We start from the raw sequence: 14820 nt of genomic DNA on the forward strand, positions 1-14820 counted from the left end.
TGGGTTACCTGTGGTATCTTGTATTTTCAGCGATGATGTCGTTACCCAGCCAACCTCGACGACTTTGCTCGTCAACAGCTAAAAACTTCGTCCTAAAAACTACTACCCAAAAGATAAGAGTATCTAGCTTAAATTTACTGCTGTTTCTGGTAAGGAGATAAAGTATCGTCAGTATTTAGATCTAAATGGTGGAATTGTAAAGATGGTGGACACGAATAGATGTCCATTGGCTTTGCTCAGTCCTGAAGGATACTACCATGAACTTCAAGGACCTACGTTCTTTATAGGAAGACATCACAACGTACAATTAATGCTTAAGGTGAATATCGCTGTAGTTTTTGAGAGTTTTTAAGGTGCTTTTTTGGACCCTTTGGTATGGACTTGCAATGTTGTTGAGCTTGTGTCCACTTCAGACTGGTTGTCGACTGGTTGGCACAAGATGTATTCGCAAAAATAAACTTCAAAGCTTAGGCTTCCAGGAAGCTTTCTATTACTTTAGTTTTATATGTATTGTGTACAGACTCTTATTTATCTAAAGATAGCGAGAGTCTTGTTCAGTAATACTCTAACATGACCTGAGTGATACTCTATTCAAAGGGGATTTCTACAAAAACGCACCAAAATCTTTCATATTAATTATTTCAACAGTCGAGGAGTGTTGACAAGGAGCATGCTGTGATAACGGCTCTGCCTGATCAAGGGATTTATTTTATTCATGATCTGGAGTCTTTGAATGGGGTAAGGCTTTCAACTGTTATAAACTAGTGTGTCTATTTTCTGTGCATGGGTACCCTGTGGGGAGAGGCTATTTCTATTTCTAAGGGAGGGCAGAAAAAACAAATCTGTTCGTAAGGTAATAATTGAGTGTTTTGAACATGATAGCATGCATAGGAGTACACTAGGGGCAAAACTGGAAGAATGGGTGGCTCAACAGTGGAGAATGTTCAGATGAAAGTTGAGTTGTCAATTATTATTAAGACCTCCTCCCCCCTTGCATAATGTTTTCCCAATTCAGACCATGTGTCATTTGCTTGAGAATAAGATCCTATGTTCGAATTGTATCCATATTCATGTAACTTCTAATGTGCAACTGAGCACAACCATTAAACAAAGAATTGATACTCTATGGAATGACATGTGGTCTGAAATAGGAAAACATTACATCTGAGCCGAGGAGGTCTATTCTCTTCCTTACTTAAAAGATTTTTCTCCAGTTTTTCTAGTTTTTCCTGCCTCTGCAATAATCACCTTCTTCTTGGGAGAAATTATCAATAGGGTTAACCTCTTATATCTCTTTTCACACTATAATTCAAATAAATTTGTTATTTTTTAAACCAGATTTTCTTAGAGTGAGGGTTGTGACTGACCCCACTAACCTCTCAGCTTGTCTTTTTGTTTTATTTTATTTTATTTTTCAAGAGGGGGGTTTTATACTGAAGTAAAAAATTTCACTTCATACATTAAATATATATTGTGTATGTTTTTGTGTAATTTTCATTGTTTATTCTATTGTTTTCTTAGACATTTGTCAATGAGAAGAGAGTGCAACAAGCTGAGCTGAGATTGAAAGACACCATCAGATTTGGATATGATATCCTTTGATAGCTAAAAAAAAGGTTTTACAGCAATGGAATATTGCATCACAATTTTGCACTTCTTTTTGATAAACTATGGATAAGGGATCACTGGTATCATTAATCATAAAACATGAAAGGCATCAACTGATTAATTTTGATTGACTAAAGTGAAAATCCTAAATTTCAGCCGATAACTTTCAACCACTGAGTTTGTATGCCATTGAAAACTAATATGAATGAAAATTCTCAGGATGGTATAAAATTGTCATTCCTTGAGGTTAATGAAGGAAGTGGAAGCATTTCCCCCACCCCTACCCCCTTGGTATAATCATGGCTTGTCTGAAGTAAAACAGATTTGTAAAATCACATTTGTTTATTTAGCCTGAGAGCAGGCATCTAAGGTCATAATGACATCATCTGTGTATTTTTTTTCTAAATCTAATTATTACACTATTGTTTATTATGAGATTACAAAGTATAGAATTACTACAAGACTGTGGATTTCAAAACATAAGAAATAAATCATGCAATAATTGATATACATGGAAATAAATGTATACATGTGTATGGAGCATGGGTTATGTAAATGAGGCTTGAAAGCAGGTTTTTGATTACCCGCAGGTGTCTCAGAAATGACAAAAATATGCCATAAATTATTAATATCATAGCAATAGTTCCTGAAAAATGTGTGTTAAAATCAAGTTATTTCTTGATAGCCACTTTACTCTTTTTTCTAACTTGCTCAATTTACATTAGTTTTGGAACTAACTTTTTCTCAATTGTTTTTCTATTTTTTGTTTTTGTGGTCTTGTGACAAGGTTACAAGCTTTGATAGACACCCTAAGGTAAACTTGTCTTAGAAAAAGAAATATAACTTTTTTGAATAGAGAATTAATTTAAAACAGTATTCCTTAAACCACATAGTTTTGAAATATGTTGAAGAATTTTGGATAGTGAATTGCACTTGTTTAGACTGAAATGTTTTTTTCTCAATTTTTAATTTTTTTGCAGTCATTACCAGGATGTAGGAAAGATTATGTAGTGGTTTGAGTACCTGTTCTTGTTTTTAATCCAAAACCTCTGTTTTGAATGAAACACTCATGTGTAGCCACCTGTTGATGGCCACAGTATTTCAACAAAGAACTCCAAATTATGAACCTTTTTGAGCTTTCAAACCACATTCTAAAGACTCTTTAACCATGATTGTGTTCTGTGTGAGGGTTTGTCGCGGGAAGGATGTTCTTTTCCAACCCAAATGGGTTGCTATCGAAGAAGACAGAACATTTGTGGATTTACTACGATATTCAACTGGAGACCAGTTTACTAAAAGTAAAATGGTAGTAGTGGTTTGTGGTGAGATTTGCAGGAATCTCATGGTCCGAGTTTCTATCAAAGATTCAGTGATGGTATTAGAAGATAAGGACAAGAAGATGGTTAGTTATCTTCTTGAACCAGAAAACAAATTAAGCCTACTTTTGGTAAGAACATCTTTATTATTTCTCTAAGTTAATCGCGATATAACTGTTCATCTTTATTCAATACTGTGAAATTAATGATAAAGCATGTACCTTAGTTTGTAACATACTTCAGTTATTTGAATGTACAGTAGTTTGAATTTCAATCTCAGCTCTTCTAGCTGTGTACTTTTTTGTACAGTGGGGATGTGTAAAGCTATACTATATATAGTGTTGTTATTGTAGTAATGTTCCTTGATAAAACTCTAATGTACTTAAGGTACTTACATTATATATGATTGCATTAGACATCCAAGATTCAAATAATCATCAGATGTTTGTAGTAATCCATTGCCATACCATTTAGATTTTGCACCATTTAATGCTTGTCTTCACTATAAGCCTAGATTTTCATGAAACCTGTCACATTATTATTACTTTTAAGTTGTACTAATTGATGAGATTCTTTTCTTATGCTTTTAATAAATTCTGTGTTTCACATTGTAGTAATTTGCACTTTCCAGGTTTTGAGATTTACTCCTAATTTAATCAAACTTACAATGTCCTATATGCTTCATAATACTGCCATTTTGAGTTAGCCTTTGCTTAGTCTTAGCCTCAATTTTGTACAAGTGTGTTCTATGGCACAATACAAGTTGATTAAAATTCCACAGGTTTTGGTTGAATAGCTGAATGTTTTAACGCACAACCGAGACTAAGGCTGAGCAAAAGAGAACTCGAAACTGGAGTATTAATGCCATGTCATAATATACATCTCTTTTCGTAATATTTCATGGATGAGTAACCAGAATCCTCAAAATTCCATTCTCTCTGATATTTCTTTCTTCTTCCATTCTCACAACTAATATTATTATTACAACCCATGAACTGGGTTTTAAAAGCATAGATTATTAGTTTTCTTGCCCTTAAAGGATTGCGTTAATGAAAAATAACATATTAGAATTAGACTTGAAAACTCAGTTTCAATATTATGTCTTGTTATAATGGATATGACCAACAGCGATAAGGAATTTCTTATATTTCTATGCTAAATATTTTACCAACCTTATAATCAAGGATGCCATTTTAGTATCATAAAGCTTGAGTAAAGTAATAAGTATCCGAGAAATCTTTGGAGCCGTAAAAACTTTGTTTACCTTAACACTTTATATATACGAATACCTTCCGAGTAGATTTGCTCCCATGTGAAGACCCTAAACTAACAATGTTTGAGGAAAATAATAATACTCAAGGTGGTATGACAACATGTCATGATTATCTACAGGATACTGAATATGTAAATAGTGCACTATTACGACTTAAATGTATTACGTAACAAAGTTCACTAGTATTTCAATATTCTTTATGATGATCTGCCTCTCAAATGAGAATTGGTCTGCACCAAATATTATGCTGTTACTCTTAGTTTTGTATCCCTACAACTTAATTTTTATTTACTTGAAACATGTGGTTTATGCTCACTACACAATCTAAATACCATAGACTGTATGGTCTTTACCATTTCAGGCCTGCATACATCATTCTCTTGAGAATAAGATTCATTCTTTGAGTTGTATCTGTATTCATGTGTCTTCTCATGTGAAACTGTTAAACAAAGAAATAATACTCAAGGAAATGACAGGTGGTCCGAAATAGGACAACATTACCCCTGAACTAAATTGGTCTATAGTACTTACACAATTGCTATGTTGCTGTTTTCTTTTTTCTTTGGCTTACTCTCACTTGTGGTATGTGATTTGATTTGTGATGTCCTGTCATACTGTGTCTTAGATCAGGCCAAGGCAAGTTCTTTTTATGGTTTAGGTGGTCTGGTTTAGTAAGATTGATATACATTTTATATTTATGTTTCTAACCCTAGTTTTCTAATCTTTTTCCATTGTTGCAAGGGTTTGAATGAATCGCCAAACATTTCCTCAGATCAAGTTATGTCCAGGTTATGTCACAACTGTGGATCAAAAGCAGCTGATGCTGATAGGTAAGTATTACTATCATTCATCAGTTGCAACACCTGTTATGACCTCTCCAATATCCTGAAAGGGAAGCTTGATGAGGGCATGGACAGGACATAGGGTGTGGACCTCCTGGTAGAACACTTTGCAATGTTGATGATTTTCAACCATTTGTCTGTAATGGAAAAACATGGCAGTATTTAGTTTTATAGTCTGTAAAACTTGAAGGCTACAGTACACCTACCATGAGGCTAGGGAGTGGTAACTGTAAATGCAAATTGGAATTTTGATATTCAGGGCTTAAACTAATGGCAAGACATCAGACAATGATCCGTCAGAACTGAGACTTGTTGGGTCAAACCTTTGCCTTGCCAGTCATTTTGACCAGTAACGTTGAGGCAAAAATGGAGTATGACTAAGCGAAGACTAATTTGGCCAGTGATTGTGACCAAAGACTAATCTGCTATTATTTTAAGATTCCTTTACTTTTCTTACTTCAAGGCTGACTACTATTGTCAAAGGAAGCAAGTTGTATGGACAACCATCTTGGTGGGGCTGGGAGTCTTCAGATGAGGAATTCTATACCTACCCCAACTGTGCTACTATTGTCACACAGGCTGGAACATTAGCTATACCGACACAGCATTGTACTGTTCTACAAGCAAGGATACATAGGAATAAAGCTAAAATAAAACACTCTTTAAAGTCAGGATCTAGTTATACTAAAGATGCAATGCTAACTACAGCACCCGAGGAGGATAGAGAGGTCTTTAAGGAATGCCGTCCATCCTCGTACCCTCCGTCAGTACCGTTATCATCTAATGGGCTTCAACAGCTTGCTCACCCTGTTTATAAAGTACCAACATTTGGAGCCTGGGAAACTGTGCCTCAAGGACATTTTGCTGAAGGAACTGAGGATTTAGGCTTGGATGGGGATGAGAAACTTTTAAGGACCTCTCTTTCTTTTCATATTCCACTCATGCCAGAGTTTGGGGAGATCCCTGAAAAACCTGTGAGTGAGAAGAGTAGTAAGTCAACAAGAAGGAAAAGTAACAAAAAACAGTTCACATCAGGTTTGTCTTTGACCAGAAATAGAATAAATAAGATTGTACAGTGACCCTGAAATGGCTTCCAACGTCATTCTGGACAACTGTACATATCTGAACCTTATCCAATCAAAGTGCTCGAGATGGGAAGCCATCTATAGTACAATTAAGAGTAAGAATACAATGGCTAGCAAATGGCTTCCCAAGGGAATATGTACAAATATGTGTCTTGTCCAACCACAGTGCATAAGATGGGAAGCCATTTAAGAGTCTGGCCATCAAATGGCTTTCCAAAAGAGTACATGCAAAAATTTACCTCGTTCAATTGCAGTGCTTCAGATTGGAAGCCACTTCATAGCCAGAATGTAATGGCTCTCAAATGGCTTCCCATCTGAACCTGTTAAAATACTCTCCTTGTCCATTCATAGTGTCGGAGATGGGAAGCCATTTATTTGTCAAAATTCCATTGACACTAAAGTGATTTCTTGCTCATTTGCACAAAGTACACACCCTGTCCAATCATGCTTGAGACAAGAGCCATTTAAGAGCCAGAGTACCATGGCTCTAAAATGGCTTCTTACTTAAACCTGCACAAATGCACCAATTTGCATGTTTTGTCCAGTGACAGTTCATGAGATGAAGAGGCCTTAAAATAGTCAAGTTCTTTTTTTCCACCAACAGATCTGTCTTGTAGCTCAAGTTTCGCGAGTGAAGCAAGTGATGATGACAGGACTCAGCCAACACCGGACCACCCTGGACGTGTGTTTGGCATGACTGAAGTGAATACCCAGGAAAATATTGATGTACAGAACAATGAACACTGGCCCAAAGGTTAGTTAAAACAGTAATGTGTTTAACCTTAATGACCACTCCAAATACAGAAGGGAAACAGCTCAGTGAAGAAAAGCAATGTTCAGTGTACTGATAGTGAACATTTCTTACCTTACCGACACTTAGTACGCATTGCTGCCTACAATGTGCATAACTAATTTAAAGAAATTAGAATTTGTGCAAAATTGATGTGCGCAAGTGTTTGCTGACAAGTGTTTGTATTATATATTTATTTTAGAGTGCAAAACAGATATTTATGAATAGTACTAACTAATTAGTACAAAATAACACCAATGAAACGATTGAAAAAAAAGTGTGTTTAGTGCTATTTAGTTGTTGTGCTATTTCATGGATATATGGTTTGCACTGTATCCATTGTCTTTGGTTGTTTTGCAGTCTACTATTTCATGTCTGATACATAATATATTATTATTTTTTGAACCCGTTCGTATGATTGACGTCACACTTAAAAACCTCTAAGAAATCTGTAGTACTTAGATATCTTGGATTGAAATCCTGAAATCTTTCAAACTTTAATCTAGGAATAAAGTTTGGAAAACTAGGTTCACGTGTTAAGGTCAAGACGTCTGGTCCAAAAGCATCCACTCCCCGCTCTGTTACGGTAAGCACTGCTGTTATCCTTGGTTTTTATCTTACACGTTTCCTCTCCTCTCCTCTCCTCTCCTTCACTTCCATTTCTTTATTTCGTTTTGGAGGGAATGATAGACCATTTTACCTTAGGCGTATTGTTTTCCCAATTCAGAACATGTGTCATTCCCTAGAGTATCATTTCTTTCTGTAACGGCATTAGAAGACACATGAATATTGAATTCGAACAAATTTGAAACAATGAGCCCAAGCTAAGAATCCCATAATAGTATTATTATAAGAATCCTCAGTCTGTGCCTTTAACGAAAAGGTTACAAATCAGTATTTTTACTTTTTTTCAGGAAACTGATAAATCTAACCGCGTTCATGGCGTGACTACTTCAGGCACCAACGAGAATATCAGAACGCCAACCAAAAGCACACGTCCCGTAAGACGGGCCCCTTCATCCGGGGGATCATCTGTTCCCAGTGACTGTGAGTCCAGAGATTCAGACAGATCTCAAAACCGTAGCGTATTTACTAGTACATCAGATGACAGTGATGGAGAACAAAAAGGGAGGACAGCGAGTATGGATGACAAGCGCGACAGTATAGAAAAACGCAAGAAAAAATCTTTGCGTGAGAAAGACAAGTATTCAGGCGAACTATCTGATAAAACCCCCAGACCTTCATCTAGTTCTAGTGCGCTGCCTCGTGCCAACAAGACCGCTATGTTACGTGCACTAAACAGCCGTGAGGCTGTCAAAAACTCTGTTTCTTCATCGGGTAGTCGTTTACATTCATGTAAAAAACCACGACATAGACATTCTACCCCCGCAGCGACGTCCAACAGGGATAATTCACCCGTGGATTCGAGTTCTTCGCTTAGAATATGGAGTCCGAGTATCAGAAAATCCCCTACATTGATATCACCCAAGTCAAAGAGACCGTTAAGTGGAGGTTCTACTCCGAGAAGTTCTCGTACCACTAATCATTTATCCGGTGATTACGAGCCCCAGGCAGCAGTGGAGGCTATATTTGAATCCACTAAAAAATCAACGTATGTCTTGCCAAAAGAATTGCAGATGAACAGGAATGACGTGAAGAATAAAACGTTTGTGTTAGGTATGTTATGTGTTATATTAGCTATGAAATCAATCTTGCTTTTTGATTGGTTGGGAGCGTGCTGTATGGAAGTACACAGCACGTGCGCAAACTTCCTATTTCGTCACTCATATCCAACATAACGACTGATATAATTTGTGTTTTACAAAAAAAAAATCTTGCTCGCTGTGCAGTTCTCCTAACGCTTCTCTTGTGTTCTGTTTATCTTCGTGTATTTTTTAACTGCACAGCTCGCGCGTGTGCGTTTTTTATTTCTTTAAACTTTTTACTGGTCTAGGTAAACTGTGTTAAGTAAACTGTGTTTGATCTGGCCCAGTCACTGGTTTCAGGTCAGAGGAAGCCCTAATGCTCTTGCCTTAAATTAAGAACTTCTCTTTAAGGTTGTCTAGATAAACATTTTCTAACATTACTTTTTCCCATCAGAAGAGAAAATTGACCAGTCTAGTACCTCGTCAAAGAAAAACGAACAAACGAAAACACCAGACGCAGACATTCCTGTCATTTCAAAAATAGGTACTATAGATATACTTCCAAAGACACCCCCAGCCTCCAAAGATAATAAAACAGTTCCCAGGCCATCCCAACCACCAGTCAATGCGTGGATGTCTTTACCAGATAAAGGAAGATCAACGTCCCCGGAGTCCCTTGTCTCGGTGCCTCCAGCTGCCTCACCCTCCCCTCCCTCGACACCGCGCTCGTCTGCTAAGACTCTCATTCAGGAGAGATTGAACTGCTGCTCCGCACCACCTCAAACTAGGCGACAGTGGGATGTCACTGACAAGGTAGGTCTATTTATGGAGTGTGTTCAAGTCGTTCTGCTTATGCGTTGCAGGGTGCAGGGGGGAGGTAGGACGGGCTGATTAGGGTTATCCTCTCTTCCCTCAAGTCCAACCTCTCGTTAGTAACTTGCACAACAAGGCCAACTAGGCAAGACCTGATAGCTAATAAATTTTGAAGGAATTTCAAGACACAACTACTAAATTCCAGTTCGCATGGGGACTGGTGGTTGAAAAAAAAAAATAAGTATGATGTAGCGAGGGTCACAGGCTCGTTAGCCACTGGCTATTAAGCGTTACCCTCGTAAAACCAAGGACGGCCGACATACCTCAACCCCCCGCCGTCACACAACCACCATCCACCCCGATAAAAAGTATTATTAAGGATTGATTGATCAATACTAAATACTACAGTCGTATCCACTTTTTCCCCCAGCCAATCGAAGATCTGATGCTGTCCTCTGTTCATGCTTTCACCGTTGAGCTGCGTCTTGCATCTGAGTCGGTTCTTTCTAAAGCCAGGTAGTTACGCAAAATATTACTAGTTAAAGAGCACTGAACTAAAGATTACCTAGACATTTATAACGAGGGCTTAACCAACTAACCTCGGCATATTCCTTCCTCTCCTCCCCCGTTACAAATAAACTGCCAACGGAACGTTGGTCACAAGCACTCTAGGAATAAATTTAAGAAATTCCACTCACTGAAAAATCATTAAAATGAGGCCAATCCTGTCATTCGGAAAGCAAAATATAACAATAAATATCGCGATTCGAGGAGAAAGTTAGAAGTTTTTCCTTGGCTTCCATTGCGCTAAGGAAGGCCTGTACCAAAGCACGCATCGTTAGAACAGTATATTGGTATGACTGTGAAAAAGCTGGTGCCGTATGCGTGCCTTGCCGCGACCGTGATGTTTTCTAGAATTTCGATTGGGGGATTTTTTTCTTGCGCTCTGCGATTGGTCTGGCATTGCCGTGACCGTGGCCACGTCGTGTTCATATCGTGTTTCGGGCATTTGATTGGATGGAGAGTAAATTCTCGTACAATATGATTGGGCTGGCTTATACCTTGCCGTGTCACGACCGTGTTCGTGCCGCGAGTATTTCACAGTCATACGAAAATTGCTCTACTTGAACTTGGTACTACTACTGACACTTGATGTTCAGTCCACAAGTTTTGTAATAAATTTTGAACTTGAACAACTCACTAAATCCAAATTTTATTGATATTTTTCAGAGATCTTTACGAGTTTGTCTCAGACGAGACGACGGAACGAAACAAGGGCGACGTTTTAGGTTCGAAAGGTAAACAAGACAGTCATAGTAATATGCCTGAATGGAAAAGCTCTCATGCGGTAAGTCAACTATTATTTATCGAATTTCGAACTCCTTGTATCCATCATGCTACCTGCTTCTTTGTCGCTCAAATATTCCATCTGTTTGTCTACCTGTCCGTTTGTCCGTGGTCAGACTTACCTCCCCTCTCTTTCCTTCCTCTCCCCAGTCCCCCTCCCCTTTCTATCCTCAGTCCCCAATCCCCTTCCCTTCCCATTTGGGCCGCTACGCTGGTCAGACTCTCTCTTTCTGTATCTGTCTGTTTGTCTTGCTATAAAAGTAGCTAGGAAATACAATTTTCCATGTACTTTGCCTAGGGGCGGATCTAGGTAATTTCAAAGACTTTGCCTCAATACCACAGGAAAACCGCGGAGGAAATAGTGGAAAATATGGCATCTCAAAAGACGGAAATTAAATTTGAGTGCTTCAAATAAACCGTGTGAAACTTTATCCTGATAAAGGTTTTCAGATACAAACATTTTTTTATTTGTGCAAAATGGGGGGGGGGGGAGGGGATGGAGGGGATGGTTGCAAGTCAACCCTCACCATCCCTAGCCTGGATCCGTCCATGTTTGTTACTCCGAAAACTCAAAAACTGAGCATGTGAATATCGGAATGTTTTATACATGCTTACGAGTAATATTGTATTTATTATATATGATGTTGTTTCACTATTTCCTTTTCCACAGGAGATCGCTGGGGTTTTTCGAAATCTTCGACGTGTGGAGTTTAATCTCAAAAGTAAGCCATTATCAACATTTAAAGTAGTGTACATTGTGCTTGATTAAAGCAAACTCTATGTAGCACTTCATCATAACATTTATCGTATTGATTATTTCATGCAGCGATGGACCAAGCTCTTTCTTTTCTTTGTTCGGCGTCAGGAAAAGAAACATGTAAAGTGAGTAACATTTGTTCGTTTACCTCCCTTTATATACCACTTCTGCTCAACCCTCATCACGATTATTATCATCGTTTTTTTTTTTGTATTTTCCTTGACTGTAAAGACGAGTGCTTTGCTTGGGATTCCTGTGTATGCGCGCGAATTATAACCATAACACTCGTCTTTACTGAGTCTGGAGGGGAAAGTGGGACCGCTCACTCAATAGTGCCCTGTCTGTCCGCTCGTCCGTCTGTCTGTCTGTCTGTCCGTCCGTCTGCCTGTCTGTCTGTCTGTCTGTCTGTCTATCTGTCTGTCTTTCTGTCTGTCTCACCTCCTCCTTCCGAGTATCCCCTTCTCCATTATTTTTTAAATTTTATATTTTCTCTGATCATCCACATGATACCCAATGTTTTCTCCCTTCTTCATCTACCCATCCATCTCTTTTCTTCCCATTTCATCTTCTCCAAATGACAAAATCCATTTCATTTCAAATCAACATTTGTCGAGTAAAATGAAATGTAGAATACACGTCGAAGAAATGAGGAAAACCATAGGGGAAAATATCTTTTTGAAAAAAAAAAAAAAATGCAAATAAAAATTATTAATATATTGTTATTCAAATCATATTTTTGTTTGTTCCAGAGTCAAAGTCGGCCACGTCTTCCCGAACGTTTGGGGCAAAGTAAGTCACTAATGACATTTTATTTCGTTAATCTTGTGATGCGACCTTGACTCTTGAATGGCTTCCGCATGGACTTGTAGCAGCACGCACACACTACGGCATTCCGTGACATTAAAATGGCTTTTCAAAACCTTCACATCTTCTTTTGCTGCGCTCACTCGTGAAATATTAGCACCCCTCGAAGATAGTCTTCATATCTTCGCGGCACCGTGTAATATTCTCTGTATATCTGTATATACCGTATCGTTACCCAATCATACGTACAAGAACTGCTCTTTCCTTACCAAGTAATAAAATAGAAGTAAGATTTCATTGATAGCTCAACAGGACATTTCCTGTGAATTAGCAGTCACTTTCTTTATCTGTTTCCTTTATTTGTTTTTGTCACGCAAGCATTGTTTTGAAAATTTTCTAGCTAGCTGATAATAAACACATCATACCATTTCATTCGTCAAAAACCATCCATCCATCCATTCTTTTTTTTTCTATTTTGAATTTAGATTCTCAAAATTGGAAGGATTTTAAAGTTCGAGCAAGGACTTCTTCCTGGGCAGAGGAAAACAAGAGCAGATTCCCCACAGGATCCCCCTCAGATGACGAAGAAGTTACAAGTCCTTGAAGACTGAAGCGCGTCCAGTTTGTCCGGTATTCATTTGAATATAGAATTTCTAGCTCATTCCACAACAGATGTTCCTCGTCGCGTCGCGTGCAAAGCACGCGGATAGGACAACCGCGATGTTCGTTAAAACGCATCCTTCATTCCTTCCTTCTGTACTTTTTATACTTAAAATGCTCTAAAAGTATTTATATTGTATTTATAAATGACAAGCAATTTATTTTATATAAAATTTGGAGATAATATAACACAACGATCTTCACAATTAATTTATTCTTTTTGTTTAATCCATGGCTTGACTTCATGTCTTGACACTGATGATATCGCGGGTTAGACAGGTTCTAGAATGACCATGGAATATTCCCAGTCAACAGCTTATGATTAAGTAATTTGGTTGTGGTGTTAGAAGATTTGATCTTGAAGCCTATAATCCTCCCCGGTTCGAAGTCATGTCTCTGGATATCATTTTAGAATCGTACAGTGAGCCTACACCTTACGTTGAAAGACTTCCTGTTTCTTTGTTGTTGTTGTTTTTTTTTTCGCGAATCCTAATAATCAATCCTTTGATAGCTTTGAAATTGCTTTCTCTTTGAAAGGAAGGACGCTAGCTGTCGGTGGAGATCCCATCCTCTTTGTTCTTTCAAAATCAGTGACATGCTTGATTAAACATTCTGTGGTCGGGCGACACCCCGTTTTTTTCCGCTTTCTAGTCTTTATAATTATAAAGTAAGGTGGATTTTTCTAGAACACTTGGTTCTGTCAAGCCACTAAGGGATGAGCCATTACTAGCGAATAGCATAACCATCAAAATATTGATCGACAAACGTCTGTTTACATTTTAACATCTGTACTCTCTTTGCCCATATATAAATATTGTCTATTTTATCCAAAAATTTGTGCTTTTTTTTTTTTTTTTTTTTTTTACCGTGCTGAAAGAATCTTTTACAACCGCAAAATTGTAGTCTTTCTATACTCACCGTCTTCGCCGGCCGACGAAACACGTTCTAGAACACGTGATGGAAACCAGACGAATCTGTAGGAAGCGTTTTCATGTTGATTTGATATCGTATTTAATTTCTTTAAGAGATTTATTATTATTTTTTTACGTCCCACGCTGTCCTTATTTTAAAATGTCTTGGCGGTCTTTTTGCGAGAACTTATCTTAGTTAAACTTTTCAATTATATTTTACTCTCAATTAGAAAGATGGCAAGAAACAGAGCGTGAAGGGATTAGAAAGAGGTTATTCTTCACTAAAATCTTTTTTATTCATCGAGTAGTTTTCGAAAACCACTTGTGCCTCTTGTAATTGCCTTCATAATTTGGCCAACTTTCCTTTTCAACAATTTTGTTTGGCCATTTTGAAAAGACTTTGAACTTTCTATTTCATTGCGTTCGTTCTTTTATCTGTCAAAATATAACGATATTTAAAATATTCTCAGGTGTTTTTCCTTTTGTTTTTTTAAATATTTTTTAATCAAAAATCTATTGAAAAAGTGAAATGAATTTTTAAGCAATCTTTATTGAATTCGTTTCTATTTTACTGAGAAATTAAGAAGAAGGTAATCGACGCCTCGCATTTCAATCCTTTGATCTCTTCGTTGGGTCGTTCACAAGCTTCTATTGACTTCGTACCAAACTGGTTGGTTTTGCAGTATTTTCCCGTGCTTCATCCTCGGGAACCCTGGGGTAAGTTATGTCACTCGTTTCTTGATCCCAGAATAAAATACTTTTTCTGGTAGCGAGAAACGAGCGACAGAACTTTCCCTCTGGATTGCCGAGGGTGCGGCTGCTTTAGATCACCTTCCTTTTATTTCTTTCTTTTTTCTTTCTCGTTTCCATTGATCTTCTAGATTTTTTTTCATTTCTTTGATTCATTAGAGTTTTTTTCTTCACTGACGATTTCGGTCTCTGAAAATTGATCATCGAGACAACAAAAA

The 14820-nt window shown here is 37.6% G+C and overlaps 1 protein-coding gene across 4 annotated transcripts; it reads left to right on the top strand.

Moving 5' to 3' along the window:
* Nucleotides 1-23: 23 nt before the first annotated feature.
* On the top strand, nt 24-13151 carry LOC116302985 (uncharacterized). Of its 4 annotated transcripts, XM_031712421.2 has the most exons (16): nt 24-319; nt 649-738; nt 1522-1591; nt 4204-4328; nt 4939-5027; nt 5503-6074; nt 6729-6878; nt 7421-7500; nt 7829-8591; nt 9015-9373; nt 9804-9889; nt 10604-10721; nt 11391-11442; nt 11547-11602; nt 12227-12266; nt 12767-13151. In XM_031712421.2, the coding sequence occupies exons 1-16, from the start codon at nt 203-205 to the stop codon at nt 12883-12885; spliced, it is 2886 nt and encodes a 961-aa protein (XP_031568281.2). In that variant the 5' UTR covers nt 24-202; the 3' UTR covers nt 12886-13151. The 4 variants fall into 4 exon arrangements, with proteins under 4 accessions (XP_031568281.2, XP_031568284.2, XP_031568282.2 ...); XM_031712424.2 differs by lacking the exons at nt 24-319; nt 649-738; nt 4204-4328 and having other exon boundaries at nt 1521-1616; XM_031712422.2 differs by lacking the exons at nt 24-319; nt 649-738; nt 1522-1591; nt 4204-4328 and adding an exon at nt 2623-3055.
* Nucleotides 13152-14820: the final 1669 nt, after the last annotated feature.

Source organism: Actinia tenebrosa, unplaced genomic scaffold (assembly GCF_029948245.1).
Source record: "Actinia tenebrosa isolate PJP-AT-01 unplaced genomic scaffold, QUT_ActTen_1.0 PGA_scaffold8__29_contigs__length_14323225, whole genome shotgun sequence".
Lineage (NCBI taxonomy): Eukaryota > Metazoa > Cnidaria > Anthozoa > Actiniaria > Actiniidae > Actinia > Actinia tenebrosa.